The following is a 17764-nucleotide window of genomic DNA, read 5'->3' as shown; positions in this document are numbered from 1 at the left end:
TAGAAAAAGGAGGAAAAACCTAGAAAAAGTAAAAGCGAATTTGTTTAGTCGACTCCTATATTTGGGGATTGGAAACTTGGATGATAATGTTACAAAAGGCTGCAGGATAGATAACGAGACAAATTCAGCACTTCTCCAAGTAAGAAAGCAAGTAGAAGCGATAATTTTTTTTATCTTCTTCATGTCCTTCTCAGTATACTACAAGGTCGGATGTTTGGGCTGGTACTGACAGAGTCCCTGTGTCAACTGGAGTAGAGACTCATATCTCGGTGACTCGAGGGAAACGTCCAAGCTACAGCCATTGAAGTTCCAAAAACGGCTGAGCGAAAGCTCTGTATTCTAAATGCCCGAATGCCTCAGACATCTGGGCTACCAGTGCTGTCAGGAACAACGTATTACTACCTACATATCACTGAAAACATGCTTCTGGTGATGCCCAAAGCATCCCGAACGAACGAAGTAGAAACATCACTGTCTTACGTTTAGGTAGTGGTTTTCCCTAACATTTAGAAGCATTTTATTCATTCATTCATTTATTCATTTGTTCATTCAACAGATATTTCTTGAATATCTATTCCTATTAAGAGGTGAGGGCTCTATGCAGATCTGAGTTTTCGCGGGCAGACACGATACAGTCCTTGCCCAGAATCGATGTAACATAAAATTGCTCTCAGAGAAGCAGGTAGGGATAAAAGTGCATCATTATGTAATTTAGAAATGCTTGTTGGACGAATAAAAGAAGGAATGAACAACCGAACTAATGAGTAAATAAACTCGGGTCTAAATGAAATCCTGGTGTGAGGCTCTGGGGTCACTGTGGGAAGCCTCTTGGATCCCCCCGCATCCCAACGCCTCCCAGATGCCCTGGGCCTTCTCAGTCCCCTTTGTGTGGCCAATAGCTAGCTGTCACAAGCCCAAGACAGGAAGCCACTGGAGTGAGGCTGATTGGGGAGGGGGCTCCTCTCTGATGCTGGGAGAATCTGCTGATGCTTCCAGGGTCTTAAGGGATTCAGAAGAGCACATCCATCACCCATGGGTGGATGATTTGTGCAGATGGGCCTTAGAATTAGATTAAGTGGTCCTTCACCCCCAAACACACAGTGCTTCACAGAGACCTTTATCCCTCCACCTCCCCATTAATCAGCCAGAATCGTCCATCTAGTGCTTTTTGTATATGGATTAAGGGCTTTAAAAGACCACAACTCCTATGAAAAATCAAAGTCGTTCCATAAGATCAGTAATTCTTAAAGTGAATTATAACATAAATTGGTGTGTTTTCCAAGAAAGCAATCTCCAGAACCAAAATTCAGGGCATATTTCTGCGTTCAGACAAAGTTTCGATTCATTTATGCATCCATCATTCACTCAGGATGTTGCAAAGCAGTTTGTTTTATGCTGAGCTAGGAAACACACCTTCATCTGTACAGCTTAGCATGCAGTTCCGATGGCCTAGAAATCTCATTCGGCTTCTGAATGCTATGTCCCTCCATCTGGAGCACACAAAAAGTGGCAGCGCGTCACTGTTACGATGCTCCGTGCATGGAACACACAGCAGGGTATCTGCTCTCCTAACTGCCCAATCTGGAGGCTGTAAACTACTTGAGAGCATAAATAATGCAAATAAATTATGCCACCCAGGTTCACAGCCCAGGGGGATCATACTGCTGGGAGACTCAGCTGGGGCTCATTTCCGCATCTCTCCCGAATGGATCACAGCTTCGCAGATGGCCTTGGTAAGTAATTTTGGCAGTAATCATCCCGGATGCACTGGCCTGTGTGTTTGTTTCCCTTTGCTGTCTCTGAATGTGATGCCAACTCCAAACAGGTGCAAATTTCCCTTCTCAGCAAAATCTGCCATAAAAGGCACATCCACAGCCATTTCGGATCAGCTCATTTCCAACAATGTGAGCAGAAATGAGAGAGCATTGCCACGACAGGCTCACCACGAGAGCCGCCCCACCCATTAGAGTCGGGGGATGGCACCCCTGTGAGTGGGAGGGAAGCTTTGGCCTGATGGGCAAAACCTTATCCTACAGCCACCTCTGAGTGTGGTTTCCTCACCCCTCTCCTAGAAAACTGAAACTCTGATCCAGAGAAATTAAACGACAGAAGAGAGGGACCCATTCTCCCTTGACCCCTTCTTCTCAGACTAAAGAAATTGGACATGAACCTAAACATGCTCTGTCTGAACCTCTCTCAAGTTCCCAAATTGGGCAGACATACATGTCCCTTCTCTAACGATGAACAAGCAGGGAAACATCTGGACCTATAAAAAACGCTTATGATCTCAAAAGAAGACTGCTCGTTTGAAAAAAAGCTTGCTGTAGGCAAGAGCGACGCTGTAAAATACTAAATTTAGATTTTGACGATAATCGAGAAGCGATGGTGCCCGTAAAAAAAAAAAAAAGAACACTCTAAGATCAAGGAAGACTACTGTTAGGTCAAACGACAACCCCGCTACATGAACATGCAGTGGCGATACTGACCAGCAAGTTGGACAATGAGGAACACAGAATGAGCAAAGCAGCCAGCCAGCTGGCTGGCTCAGAGAGGAGGCACGCAGGATAGGTTCTGGAAAGTGAATAGAAAATACAGCAGAGGAAACACATCAGGCAGAGAGGAAGCAGTAACCAAATAAATAATAAAGACATTTTCTTGAGTTGAGGAAAGCTGTTTGTCTTTAATCGAAAACCCACACTGAGTGCCAGGCCAAAAAAAAAAAAAAAGCCTCTCCCATGTCTTGCTTTTTCTTTTTATTCCGAGCACAAAGAAATATATTCGAGTTATTCTGCCTAACGAGCAACCAACCGGGTTACAGACGATGAGGAAAAATCCTTTTGGCATCAGACATCTCTCTCCACACTAAATTTCAGAAAATAGTGGAATGGCCTCCACGGAGTTTTGAGCTCTAAAGACTGTGTGTCAAAAATAGTCGAACTGCCAAGGTATTGTTCTTACATGTGGGCCACAGAAACTTATTCTCAGGCAAAGATTCAGAAAACATACTAGACATATGTCTTCCTGAGAAATTATTTTAAGAAGTATTCTAGTTCACGCTGAGCGTAATATAAGGTGAAGGCCAAAAAGAAAAAAAAAAATCATTACTAGATTTGATTACATAAGATTTTCAAATCTATGCAATGTCAAAAACTCACAAAATTAAAAGACAAATGAAAAACTACAACAATATTTATAACATATAAGACAAGATTTATATCCTCTAATAACAAAGAGTTCTTGCATATCAATTATTGATTACTTCAGTAGTAATCAAAGAAACATAAATTAAAATGACATTGAAGAATCATTTATCATTTTAGGGCTAGTATTTGCAAGAATATGGTAAAATGGGCCTGTTTATTCATCACCAATGAGAGTTTGCTAGAACTTCTCTGTAAGGCAGTTTGGCAATATGTACAAAGTGACATGAAAGTGTTTGTGGCTTTGCCAGTAATTCCACATCTGGAAATTTACCTTTAAAACTGATCAGGCATATTTGCTCAAGAATCTTTGTATGTGAGTGTTCATCAAAGAGTTATTTATGAAAGCAAAAATGAGAAAAGAAATTTAAAATAAAAAATATAGGATTAGATATGTAAAATTATCTTATATCCATAAAATGAAATGCAACCATTAAGATACATATTATAGACACATTGTCAAGAAATGTATTTATGATCATTTGTTAGGGGCAAAAGCAGGTTACAGAATAATAGGTATGGACCCGTCTTTGTGAATATGTGACGTAAGTGTGTCTGCGTGTGTAAATGAAGAAAATCATTGGAGGGTTGCAGATCAGCATGTTAACCCTGGGGTCTTTGGATGGGGGGATTCCGGATATCTTTCTTTCTAAACAGTGAATGTGTATGATGTATGCCAAATATCATAACAGTAGATTTTGGGGATCGTTTTGTTTTGTTTTCAGCAAAGAGCTAAGGAAAACTGCTAAAGAAAATCCAAAGCGTTGCTTTATTTAACCTCTGTAAAAGCTCTCTGAGGCAGGTGTTATTACAGCATGGGCTCACTTTACGACATGTACTCGCAGAGGGTGAGTAGACTGCCTAATGTCACACAGCTAACAGGGGTCAGATCATTTCTTGTCAGTGTCATCCTGAACAAGCCACCTAACTGGAAACTCTGTAAAAGAGGGTAGGAAGAATCTCTAGTAAGACCATGTGCTTCGAGAGCGAATGGCTGTGAAAACACTTTAGAAACATAGGCTGGATTCAAACCAGACAACAGTAGATTGACACCACTCACGCCGTGGCAGCTAAGCAGGCTGGCGACGTCCTCATGCGTGTCCTTCTTACCCCGCATCTTGGCCTTTGGAGGCTGAGGCGAGGGGCGCCTCTCACTTTAGGGTTCTCCTGGAGAGGACAGATTCTCACACTCTCTCCCCAGAGCCACAGCTCACTCTGCAGTGTGCTAAGTCTCTGGGGAAGAGAAAGACCCTCTGAGAAGACACTTTCAAGAAATCACGCCCGCAAGCCCAGCGGCCAGTCCCATACTGGAGTCGTGATGATTGGACTTTGAATTATAACATTTTTTATCTGCTATTTGCAACAACGAACTAATTGAAATACCGCAGATTAGTATTCGCTGGCTTGGGTTTGGGTTATTTCCCACCCCATCCCATCTGCTGTCACTTTTGGCAGTAAGTAAATAGTTTTGAGAAATGGCTTTGAAAATAGCAATGGTGTAGGTAGGGTTGATGCAGAATCCAAATGGAGTATTACGGTAATTGAGATTTATGAGTCTTATCAATATGTTAATCATGTTGTTGATAGTATGCGTTAGTGCCGTTTTGTCATGCATTTCAAGTATTTGATGTTCTAGGGTTCTTAAAACATCTCTTCAGATTAACATTCCTCCGCAAGCTAAAAATTAGCCCCGTCGCTCGCTCCGAGCCCGGGCCACTTCTGCGCGATACCATTTGACAGGAAAGGAAGGTGGGACAAAAAGAATAAAAGAGAAGCAATTTGCTTAGAAAGTTGATGCTGAAAATGAAACTTTATCACCAAGTCGTTGTCAAAATAATGCTGTACAAACCACCCCAAATGTTAGTGACTTAAAACAATCATCATTTCTTATCACTCACTCATATCTCGTCTGGGGTCAGCTGTTCTAGAAGGAGCTGTTGGTCTTGGCTCCAAGCCGAGAGTTAGGTTGGGATCTGAGCCATGTCTCTCATTTTTCTCGGTTGGGTAATCCACCCAGAGCTTGTTCTTTTCATGGTAATGGCAGACGTGCGAGAGGGCAAAGCCCTCCATACAAATACACGCACTGCATCATGCTCCCCATCAACGCACTGGCCAAAACATGTCACGTAGCCATGCTCCGGATCAGTGGGGAGGGAGGCCACCTACCCGAAACGAGAGAGGGAAGAGAGTGAATACTTGCTATCTTGTTTTCATCTAATCATAAATGTTGATTAGGCAATGCACAAAAATAAGCAAAAACAAAAATTATTAACAAATTGTTAAAATTCCACTTGATACTACCACCCAGAGAGAGAATCATGGTAACATTTTGGAGTATAAGATTGGTTTTGAAATATTCTTTTAATATTCTTCTTAGGAAAAAAAACGAATGTATAAAGTCAATATTGGAACCAATTTTGAGAAGTAAAAAAGAAATCACCCCCTACCATCTGCATCTTTTCTCAGTATTTTTTCGCTCTTTCCCAGCATTCCACCCCCACACACACACACACACACACACACACACATTACACCCCTGCTGTCACAGAATAGCAAGTGTGCAGCTGGTGATTCTCCTTTTTTACAGTTAGTACTAATCGACATTGCTACTTAGTCTTTATACTTATTATATTCGTCAGTATTCCACAGTGTCCTTTTGAGCATACAAGCCATTATCTGCTAAACCATTCACCCAAGACTGGATATTAAGCCGATTCACGGTTCCATTTTTCGGCTACTATGGATCATACTCTTTAAAAGAAAAAAAACTTACAATTTTAAAAACTTATTAGCTATGGAGTCTCTCCGTCTGCACAGGGAGTCAGCCTCGGTGTGAGAGCCGCGCCTGGCAGACAGCTGTGGGGTATTCCAAGCTCAGATGTCTCACAGTTTGGTTGTTTGGCTTTTAACGTTTGTAGCAAGTATAAGCAATTTATCACCACACACTAACCCGAGACCTACTGTGCGCCAAGCCCGGCGATAGGGCCGATGACACAGTGGTGAGGAGGAAAAGAACCCAGGTCCCCAAGGAGCTTCGGACCTTGCGGGTAAACGCAAACACGCAAGTAGGCAACTCCCTCATGAGACCAGGCAACATTTCTTTGTCTTGTCTCCCCGTAAAGCAGCAAACTCTCCTGCAAATGTGTCTCCCCCACACCCCAACGTGCTCACTGGAAAGGAAGCCACGGCCTCCCTCCAGGATCGTCCCCGCAGTGGCCCCTTCTCCCTGCTCCTCCTCTGGTTAAGCTGTGTGGCACCCGGGAGGCCTGTTTGCAGCTAATTAGATTAGGATGTGTTCATCTGGAAAGATATCTGTAGTTCAACAGAAGGGGCGTGAAGAACCACCCTGGCGGTTCTGCAGACGGAAGGGTTCCGAGCTCTCTGGGCTGGGGCAGGAAGCGGGTTCTGCCCTCGCCCAGCGTAAACGCCCGGAGCTTCTCTTCTAGATGTCCTCAGGAGTCACGTTCAAAATGACCTTCCATGTCACATGAGAGGCCCCAACTTAGAGGATCTCAGAAAAAAACAAAGAGCAAATCTGAAAAAACACTTTCATGCTGCCTTTCTTTTTATTTCAAAGGAAAAACAATCACCTCTTGAGTTGTTTTGTTGAAAAAAAGGGAGGTAGAGAGACCGTCGAGACCAGCAAGAGATGTTGCCCTCCTGCCTCTGTCCCCATCTGCTCGAAAATTATTTCCAAAATGGGAAAAAAACGCTGCATTTCACTGAACCAGAGTCGGGCGATGGGCTGGGGATGAGGGTGAGCGGAGGGAGAAGTGACCGAAACATAATTCCCCACATGTTTATTTTGCTAGTGAAGACTGTTGCCTGTACTATTTTAAAATCTTAGCACGACCCCTGGCAGACTGTTGTCTGTAGGGTAAGTGGGCACAGATTGAATTTCATGCTGTGTCAAGGACAAAATGAATCCTTAATCTGGCTGCAGAAAATGCATATTCGCCCACAAGCAAAGCAGCTTGTCTTTCAAGCCCTTACCGCCTCTTTCCTGTCTGTGGGATGAGTTTGTGGCTCGGGTTTGGCGACTCCATTGGCCTCCAGACACGAGCAATAGGTATCAAAGTCCCTACTGAGTCTCGCACACCCGTCCTCCTGCCAGGTCCCTGAATTTATCAGGGAGCATAAAGTGACCATCGAGCACAGCGGCCGATTTTCACGATGCATGTAGAATACGGGAATCAACGTGACGTCAATGTCACGTCAACTGCAAAAGTATTTAAGAGAGTAGTACCTTCTCATTACATATATTTTTTTAAGATGAGGAAAGGCTGCTGTTTAGTAAAACTGGACAAAATGACATTTCCTGCCCCGCAGACGTCTCGCAGGCTGGCAGAATAAGGGTGCCAAACGGTGAGAAGAGCAGCCTCGGACCTAGTCGCTCCTCGTTTATTCCGTCAGAAAAACAGAGCCGTGTTCACCACGGCGAACCCGTTTCTCCAACAGCGACCGGGTCACGAGAGCCAGGACGTTCTTGTGTCCCCTGTCCCCGGTGGGGAGCACAAGCCGCGCGGCCGTTGCCTGGAGTCCCGATGAGTCGGCACCTTGTCCTTCCTGCTTCGGGTGAGCGTGCGAGTTTCTGAGCTGCCAGCAAAGTCGGATACTCTCGCCGGCTCGTCCTCCTGAAGTCGTCAGTGATCCGCGCCCTCACGGCCTCCTGCGAGCACTAGACAGACCAGCACTCGTCGTCATGAAAAACCACGAGAGGGAAATATTTTAGGCTCCGCACTTCTGAAAGGCGCCCGTGAGGGCTCGGCCCACTCGCCTGCTTTCTCGGCACCTTAGGTGAAGGAGCTGCCCTCACCGGGAGGCGGCGTGAGTCACCCAGCACCTGTGCGAGCCGGTGTGCTGCGGACACCGGGCACAATGTCTTGCCCGTGGTTAATGAAATCTGCCACTTTGCTTCACTGTCCCTCAAGTTCCTCAGCCAAAAAGATGGGTCTCCCGGGCGTGACTCATCACAGGGAACATGCTTAGAATCTCACATCAGTCGGGATGGGGAAAGAGGAAATTTGGGCATTTAAAAATAATAATTTTGGATGGTTGGAATTGATTGTTACACACCGTTCCTTCCGCGGTTGATTCAGCTAATCCCTCCATGCCAATCTTTGGGGCTGAGGATGGAGATGACCCAGCCTTCTCAAGTGCCTGAGGTTCAAGACCGGCTTCTGCGTTATTTCCCAAAGGCAATGGCTGAAGCTTGGCCAGAGGTCTGAGCTAAACCGTAATTCCTGAGGGGAAAATCAAGGGGAACATTATAAAACACGAAGTCCAAAGATGTCAGAGGCAGCAGTCGAGGACGACAGCACCGAGCCAAGAATTCAAGGCCCGACTGGTAAAGATCCCAAAGGAAAGTTGCTCAGGGAGGCGCGAAGTTCATGGTCTCATGTTGGTAGCACGTGGGAGAGCCGGCAAAGAGGGTGGCGGGTCAGCCTTCTTAAAAAGCCGGTTATGAATCAGGCCGGGTCTAGGCTCAGCTGCTGTCACAAAGAATTCTAAAATTCAGCGACAAGTTGGAAATGCGTTTTCCTCTCATATAATAGTCCAGGGGGAGGCAATCCAAGGCTGGCAGGACGCTCACGCCGTCCTCAGCACGCAGCCGCCACCTCTGGGTTCCTGGTGGCCGCTCCTGCTCTTGCCACCTCCCACCCATAGGAAAGAAAAAGGGCCAAGTGAGGGCACCTACATCCTTCGGGAGAACTTGACACAGAGGTGGCACACAGCCCATCATCCAGAACCTAGTCACGTGGCCACTCCAGGCTGCAGTAGAGGCTGGCAAGTCCAGCTCCTGGCTAGACATCTATGTGCCCAGCTAACGCTGTGGGCATTTGATTATTAAAGCCTGAAAAAATTGATCAGGGGGACAACTGGCAACTGGGGCTCTAGATGGAACAAGCAGTCTCTAACCTCATGGAGCTTAAAGTCTAGAGCAGAAGTCAGCCAACTGACCTGGGCCAGATGCAGCCCAATGCAGCCCTCCGCCTGTTTTTATTAATAAAGTTTTATTGGTTCGCAGCATGTCCACTTTTTTACACGTTGTCTGCGGCTGCTTTCACAGCACAGTGGCAGAACCAAGTAGTCACAACAGAAACCAAAAGGCCTGCAAAACCTAACCTATTTTCTGTCTGGCCCTTTGCAGTAAAAGTTTGCAAGTTCTGCCCTAGTGCTAGTGTGTGAGATGCGATTAGTTCCGCGTGCGCGGGGCGCAATGAGAAGCAGGTGAGGGGCCACACGGAGGGGCCCGGGCAGGCAAGGCAGCCGAGCTTTAGCTCAGGCCAGGCAGGTGAGCGGCCATTGGTCGGTGAAGGTGATGGAGGAAGAGGAAGAGCTTGCGGCCTGGCCTGGAGGTCTGAGGGGCCGGCAGGCCACGAGAGGCGTGGGTGAGGGGGCTGTGAGGAGCCGGGGCAGTGTGAGGTGCCTTGGAGGTGACACGGAATCGCTACAGTGGCCTGGAGAGCAGCATTCCCCTAACCTGGCCATTTAGGGCACTTACGAAGCATAAGGATTCTAGAGCCCGCCGCAAACCTGCCCAAACAGGATCCGTATTTGAAAGAAGCTCTCCACGAGATTCTGAGACACCCCGCAGGGGGACGGCGAGGAGGCAGGGACCCTGGCAGAGGCGGTGGCCGTCCCCCAGGGCCGTCACATGTGCGAGCTGGAAGGATGGAAGCAGCAAGGTTTCGGGATAGCTTCTCGGTATAAAGCGAAAGAAGGGAGAAGAAAACGAGACCATTTTACGTTAGCGAGGTGGTGGGGAGTGACAGCCCGGTGACAGCCCAGGACAGGCCTGTCACCAGATGCCACCATGACAGTGTCCCTGTTCTCACCTCAGTAGTTTGAATATGGACTTTAGGCTTTCTCCAGAGTCAAATTCTGGATATCACCTCCCCCCTAAAAAGAAACCGCCCCTACCCCGGACAGACGGCAGCCCGACTGCTTTACAAATGACCAACCTTTACGAAACCAAATGACAGTATCAAAGAGCCAATCTCTAGGAGGTGCACACTCGTCGCCTGGTTCTGGCCCTTGTGGGAGGCATTTTCTCATTGTGAAAGAATCTGTTTCACTGCTCCAAAAAAAAAAAAAAAAAATTGACTCGTGATTATCTTTGTCAGAGCAGGACGTTCTAAACTTATTTTCTCACTTTTATGAATTCGGATACAGTTCTCCGATCAGCCCGGAAATAATGACGGCAGAGATTAAATCCGATGAAGTCATTGGGTGGGAGACAGTTAGATGAACGCATCCCTCCACTCATTCACTGAATAAATAAATCATGGGGTTAGAGCTCAAACAATCAATAATTGAAAAGGGAAAAGGAAGAACCTGAGAGGAGCCGACGAGGGAACAAAATAAGAAGAGCTATTTTCAGGCAAAATGATGAAAGATGATCACCTGCCCTTCTGTTCTCTTTATGTTTACTGGTCACATTTTGCTAGAATTCTTCAACTATTTCTTCACTGCCCCGTAAGTTTTTGAACTGGCACAGGGTCAAAGATGAAATGCTCTCCCTCTTCCCTGAAAATTACTTCTTTCGCTCAAGCTGACGCTGACACGGCCATTGAGCAGGCATCATCCCCAGAGCTGAGCCATTATTGTCACTGGTCTGTGAGTATGTAGTGTGTTTTCAGCTGCTAAATTTGGAAGTAATTTATTATAGCCATAGATCACTAGGACACTTTGTGTTTTACTTTTGTTTGTTTGTTTGTTCGTTCGTTCGTTTATGGGATTGGTCTTCCCTGTGCCTGATGTAATGAATTTAGCCTTGAGGTTTGCATACGGCATTGCCAATGCTCAAACTGTTTTTCTCCATCCCTCTTCGCCTGCTTCCCTCTTACTAACCTTACAGGACTCAGATTGGATAGCATTTATTTCAAGATTCCTTCCCCGAGCCCCCACACGTGGGATAGGTGTCTCTCCCGGGTACTGGCATGGTACCCAGAACTTCTCTGCTAATGCCACGGAGGGCTGACTTCTCCTGAGCATTCCACACTGCCCGCGTGGATTATCTTTGCGAATCCTCTCAACCGTCCAGTGAGATAGGCGCGGTTATTAGTCCATTTTATAGATAACGAAACCGAGGCATGGAAGAACTAAGGACAGTCTCCAGGGTTACCCAGCTGAGAAGTGTTTACTGTCTGTGCCTTCCAGGCTGTGACCTCCATGAAGAAGGAACTCACAACCCCCGAGACTGCGGTTAACAGCGTGCCCGTCACAGACTGGCACGTAATGTCTGTCTCTGTCTCTCTGTGTCTGTCTGTCTGTCTGTCTGTCTGTCTGTCTGCCTCTCTCCCCCTTCTCCCTCCCTCCTCTTTTGTGTGTGTGTGTGTGTGTGTGTGTGTGTGTGTGTATGTGTGTGAGAGAGATGAATTATAGGGCTACGGAACCTCAGTGTGAGACTCTTTCCACCGCTCATGGCACTCTAAAGTTTATAAATCAAACTCAGAGAGTTAATTACGGCCTCGAAGCTGTCTATACCAAAGCGCTAGCGGTGAGAACCGGGCTGCCTAATGCAGGTAAACCTGAGGTTACACAGGCGGGACCCGCATGACTTATCCTCTCCCGTTCTCTCAGAGCTTCGTCTGCCAGGCGCCACGGGAAGACTAACCTCCAGACTGTCGTTCTCTGCGGCTGCCTTTCCCCAGCGTATGGCAGGCCAGAGCGGGCCCTGGGAATATGTGGGTGTCTCTGTAGGAACACACATCGTTTCGGTATTTATCCCCCACATAGTCAGCCTCCGTCCTTCTTAAGTCACGCGTGATTTGCATACAAGAGAAACAGAGGAGGAAAGAAATGGCTGCAACTCTCAGGTCACCGCGGATTTCTGAACTGCTCACCCAAAGCTACGTCTGAGAGACCATCCCTCAGGGCATGCAAAGCCTCATTTTCAACAACTAGCAAATCCAGCTGAGCCAATGTTGTGATTCCATGAGATTCAGCAGCTCACGGGGAAAGCGAGGACCAGGTACAAGTGGGCTGTGGAAAGCTGGGGTCCGCGGGCTCCCTGCCTCCCCCTTCCTAGTCGCACCAGAACCTGGGTTCAAATCCCAGCCCCACTACTTATGAGCTCTGCGAGCTTAGCAAGTCATCCAAACTCCCTGCGTTTTGTTCACCAGTGGCAGGGATTCCGCCACCAACAGAAAACACAGAAACCCTCCACGAACCCGAAGCAGCAACAGGAGGTGCCATCATAAGGGGCTTTGTCAAAATCTCTTATGAGGTCGAGCATGGTCATTCAACTTCCCGTTCCTCTGAGGCCTGGGGACTTTTGAAGAAGTAATATTCAGCATCCGATGTATGACAGTTGGTCGAAACCTGTCAGTGAGGAAGAAAGATGAAACCCCGCCTCACAGAGTTCTTGGGGGAAATGCGCAGCTCGTGTGCATTTCCTGTCTCAGTACCTGGCACATGGGAACCCAATATTAGTCCCCTTCTGCCCACTCTGGCTGAAAATGCAAACGTTATCTAGGAAACAGCACATTACAGCATCATAAGTGAGTATACATTCATTTATAGGATTTATTCACGTATCAAAGCCTAAAGCAATGGGATCAGAGCAAGAAAGTTCGCGTGGGGGGTCCAGGAAGGCCCTTAAAGTTTCCTGCTTGGGTATCCCCATAATGAAAAGTACTAAGGTGTTGGAAGGAGGGGAGACTTTGAGCTGAGGCGTGGCCTCAGCAGGCAGGACGCAGGTGTGGCGGGCGGCACTGTGGGCTTGAGGGAAAAGCCTCACCTGCGCCACCTGCAGGACAGATGGAGCAGTGGTGGACCAGCAGGACCTGGAGGCTGATTCCCAGGCTTTACGATTCTTGCTGCATCATCACCAGTCAACCTAAGAGCTATTTTCTTCTTTGGGTAAAACAACAAAAGCTTTCTGCTTTGAGAGTTTAGTTCCTGGAGAACAAGTAAAGAAAAAAAAAATACTTACCTGATGATATTTTTCATACCTTTTTCTATCAGCAAGTTTCTCCGAGTGACTTTGTACTAGTCGAAAATAATCCATTTAGATCTAACCCAGTTAAGAGTATTAGAAAAGGGAACACACTTTGCGCATCGTCCACAGCACTGCTGGGTGGGGAGGGCTCAAGTGTAAACAGTGTAATAGAGGCACCAAGAATGTCCCCTTTGTCATTGGAAAATTGGTAGAAACAGACCAAGGTGTGATTGATGCCATCGCTCTTTCTGTCACGGAAGTTGCTTTTAAGAAAAAAAAACAAATATAAGTTGCTTGTTGAAGCTCAGGCTTATAAGTATTCATTACAAATGAGAAATGCTTTCTCAATGCATGGAAATACGCACACACATGGAATCATAGTAGATAAAATTATTACACAAAAATAGTATAGACATGCCAATGATAACATAAAAACACTTTGTCATTGATAGAAGAAAAATCAAAGCAATGAAGTAAGTTGACTTAATACTTATTGAGTTTCCGATGATCTTACAAATTTGTAAAATTTTTCTCGGTAAATATTGTCTTCCCACACATGTACATTTAAGGTACATTTAAGATGAGTTTCCTGAGAACATAAATGCTCAAGAGGCATAACCAGGAGTCGGCGAGGGAGATCTTAATTTGCATATTTCCTGCCTTAAATGCCTGCACTGTCTTGGGTATAAAGTTGCGTTAGTAAGGCTTTTAGTGTTTAATGCGATATGACTTAAACGGTCTCTTTTTTCTAGGGTCTATAAAACCTTTGCTATTAATGGCTGTTACTTCTCATTTTTATCCACCAAATTTACTAAGGAAGTAAAAATATATCGAGGTTCCCATTTGTCTGCTCAAATCTTTTTTGTTCGCTGGCAATAAACTTCGCTCTTCTTAAACCTGGGACGATCCACTTGGAAAGGGACACTGGGTGACTCACCCTAACCATGGAGCTTGACATAGTGCAGGGCTTCCACTCATCGGCCTGCTTATCACTGTCTTTGATCCTCCAGGCAGCCCTGTGGGACGAGGTGGGGTACAGTTCACAGCCGCTGGAGACACGGAAACCGAGACAGTGGCGAAGCCTCCTCTTCCCTGACTTTGCACAGCTAGGAGTAGTAAAACCCTACCACAACACCATAAATGAAGTCTAGTGTACTTCACCAGGAAAATGCAGATTCGCATTCTTTCCATGTTGTAATCACATAACCAGGATAAACCCATGCAGCTGACCGACCTTCTTGGGCCCTCCAGGGCTCCGGCTGCAGGGTGCAAACCCACCCTCATCCCAGCTATAATTAATTCAGCACCACTCCAGCTAAAATCTTGACGGGGATGATTCCAGGGCTGGTTGGGGTTTCTTGGAGAGCAGTAAGGAGTCCAGGATTCTCCCAGTTACTTAAAACCCTTTCTTCAGGTTGACCCAGAGAGACTAAGCTGGGAGAATCCTGGGGACATGGAGACCCCACTTCCCTAGACAGGGGTGCTGGCCGTTTCCTCACCTGTCCTACCCCTCCCTCGACACGCCCTCTTCTCCCACTGGGAAGGTAGGAATTGTATCACCCACCCCTGTTGGAGAATGGGGGCCGGACGGAGCATGGAACCCACTTCAATCTAACGTGTCGTATCTGAACCATGGAGTTTTACAGTATTTGCAGAGCCAGATAGAGAAGTCAGATCTCCTGGTTCCTGGAGCAAAGCCTTCTCCCTACTTTGCTGGCACACCGCCGTCCCCTCCATCAGTATTCCAGGCTGCAGAGGGTGTCAGGCACACCTCCCTCTGCCAGCAGAGTTCTCGCCCAACTCCCTCCTGTGGAAGAGAGAGCGGACCCTTCCAGAATGGGAAGCCTAGTCCCATACCCGCCTTCCCAGATCTGGGGTTATTACTGTGCGCATGTCTGAGAAAAAGGGGTGAGGTGTGGGGGAGTGCTGTATTGTTCTGTAAACGTTTAATATGTTTTACAGGTTGCTGGCTTACTTAACACAGCTCATAAATTCTGCCTGCATCCCACCAGCCACCTGCTTATTCATTATCTCGGTTTAACACATCTTATGAGTTTCATCTATTCTGTTTGTTTTTCTTGTCTTTTGTAGCAGAATTGAATATTCTCAAATCCTACAGCAAACACATAAGCAGAAAAACCTAAGGGAAAAAATGAGATTTAAAAAAAAAAAAGCCACAGAGAAAACATTCGATTTATAGTGGCAGGGGAAATACAAACCAAAACAGAGAGTAGCTGAGTCACAGTAATGGTGGCATTTTGAGCAGAAAGCGGTGGGCACGTCCTGCAAAGGGGTGACGCGGTCCCAGTCACTGGACTTCCATGGTCCTCGACCTTGAAAGCCCTTGCCCCCTTTGGATGAACATGAAAACAACATTTCTTTAATGTTATTTTAAAATTAAAAACTAATTAAAGATATTATCTAAGGGCAAATCACTTCAGAGCAACCATAGCATCGAATACAGGTTTTCAAGCAGCATTTGGCCCTGACTCTTGCTGGCTTCTGCTTCCGCTCCCAGGGGGTCCTCACCTGCCTCCTACAGAGAGTTTGACTCTGGAAACTGTGAAGGAAGAATACTCCACACTTCTCTCTCATTAACTACTTGAAAATGTATCCTCGTTGTGTGTGTGTGTTTTTTTTTCTAATTACAAAGAAGTACATGTTTGTTAAAATAATTCAAACATTGTAGTGATACAATGTAGTCAAGAGCACATAGCGGAGATGACACCATATACCTGAGATAAACTGCTTCCTGCAGCCAGGCACTGAGGTTTCCTGTCAGCCAAGGCAAAAAGGGAACATCGCCTTTAAGAGTTTTTATCCAGACCAGGATTCCCAGGTGACATACAGGACACCCAGTTAAGTTCAAATTTCAGTTATACAAAAAATAATTTTTTAAATGTAAGTATGCCCCAAACATTTTGCAGGACACACTTATTCTAAAGACTGTTCCTTCCATACCTGAAATTTACATTTTTGCATATTCATTTTATAACTGTGATAAAATACACGAGATAAAATTTACCATGTTAACCGATTTTAAATGTACAGTTCAGTAGTGTTAAGTATATTCACAGTGTTATGCATCCAATCTCTAGAACTTTTTTATCTTACAAAACTGAAACTATATACTGATTCAACAGCAACTCCCCATTTGCTCCTAACCCCCCACGCCTCGGCAGTCTCCTTTCTACTTTCTGTTCCCATGACAACTCTAAAAACCTCATGTAAGTGGAACCATACAGTACTTATCCTTTTGTGAAACTGGCTTATTTCACTTCATATACTGTCCTTAAGTTTCATGCATGTCGTAGTATGTGTCTGAATTTCCTTCTTTTTTTAAGGCTGAATAGTATTTCATTATATGTACACACCACATTTCATTTGTTGAAAGTCAAATGTAACGGGGTCATTTGGGTGTTAAATCCGGCAACCCTATTCTGAAAACATCAGTCCAGATAAGCTTTTCCTAGAAATTAGACCAGACCAGAGAAGTTTATCCCAAAGAGCATTTATGAGAGAAATAATAAGAGGACACAGCTGGCAACATTCTTCTTCTCTGATTTTGCACAAGCCATAGACATGTGGTTCGGTGAATCCTAATTTTGTCAACAGGCTGAGTCAGCAGTTCTTGAACTGGAGTTTGAGCAAGAGCTGCAGGAAGTCTGTGAGCGCTTTGAAATCACAGGCCATGCTGAGTGTATGTACGTCTTTGTGGGGAAAGGAACCAGAATTAGATTCTCAAAGGTATCTGAGACCCCAAGGAAGTCAGGAGGCACCATCTTGTCGACAAGAGCATAACTTTGAATTCAGACAGCAGTTTTGCTGGGGACTTGGGTATTATTACTTTTCAGACAATTGATTTCCTGAATGTCTAAACTAAAATAGGGAGAAAATCTCAGCATATTTAAAAGAGTAGCAAGTTCACCCATCTACTGAAACGTCCCTTCCAAATGAGGGTTGAGTATTTGCTGTCACGTGTTCTGCGTCTTTCACAGAAACTGAATGGAAGCCAGTTTGTGAGTGATAGTGATCTTTATGAATTTTCTGGTGATGGGGAAAGTTAAGAGGCATGTGCTTAAAATGCCGAAGTCCCTCGAAGAGAGAGATTAAGAAAGAGCACGAGAGAGTGAGACAGAGAATAACGCCTAGGCCATGGATAATCTTACTGCCTGTAGAAAACAAATGCCTTTTAATAATCCCCACTTTATTTTTTCTTTAGAAATCCTTCTTCAATTTACCAACAGCTCTTACCAACGAGCTCAACTGGCCCCAACTCTCTGGTGCAACTGGATTTCTGAACGGGTATGTATGTTCGCACACCCTCGAACACTTCAATATATCTGTGTACAAACAGACCAGGAGATGGGGCTTGCTCCCAAGATACTGAGATGGGAATATTAGGAATTGCTTCTAGAACATGAGTGACATACAATAAACCCACCGCTGACCTAAAGCCTGCCATACAGCGGGATGGACTGCAGACTGTATTTCATCGGTGCTGGCAAGGAGGAAATATTCCTGCTACCAAGCCTAGGTTGACCTCCGATGGGAAATATACACATCACTAAATTTTTCTGATTCAAGGGACAGAGATGTTTACTTGATGATTTGCTCT

At 45.7% G+C, this 17764-nt stretch overlaps 1 protein-coding gene across 1 annotated transcript in view; it reads left to right on the top strand.

Moving 5' to 3' along the window:
- The window catches only part of AOAH (acyloxyacyl hydrolase), a 137377-nt gene that overhangs the window by 53993 nt on the left and 65620 nt on the right, over nucleotides 1-17764 (top strand). Inside the window, exons 11-12 of the mRNA XM_039862763.1 lie at nucleotides 1639-1733; nucleotides 17369-17455. Of these exons, the coding sequence (XP_039718697.1) occupies nucleotides 1639-1733; nucleotides 17369-17455 (182 nt within the window). The remainder of the gene's footprint in view (nucleotides 1-1638; nucleotides 1734-17368; nucleotides 17456-17764) is intronic.

The sequence above is a fragment of the Pteropus medius genome, unplaced genomic scaffold (genome assembly GCF_902729225.1).
Source record: "Pteropus medius unplaced genomic scaffold, Ma_sr-lr_union100, whole genome shotgun sequence".
Lineage (NCBI taxonomy): Eukaryota > Metazoa > Chordata > Mammalia > Chiroptera > Pteropodidae > Pteropus > Pteropus medius.
Note: the sequence above shows the minus strand (reverse complement) of the source record. Positions and strands in the feature narration are given on the sequence as shown.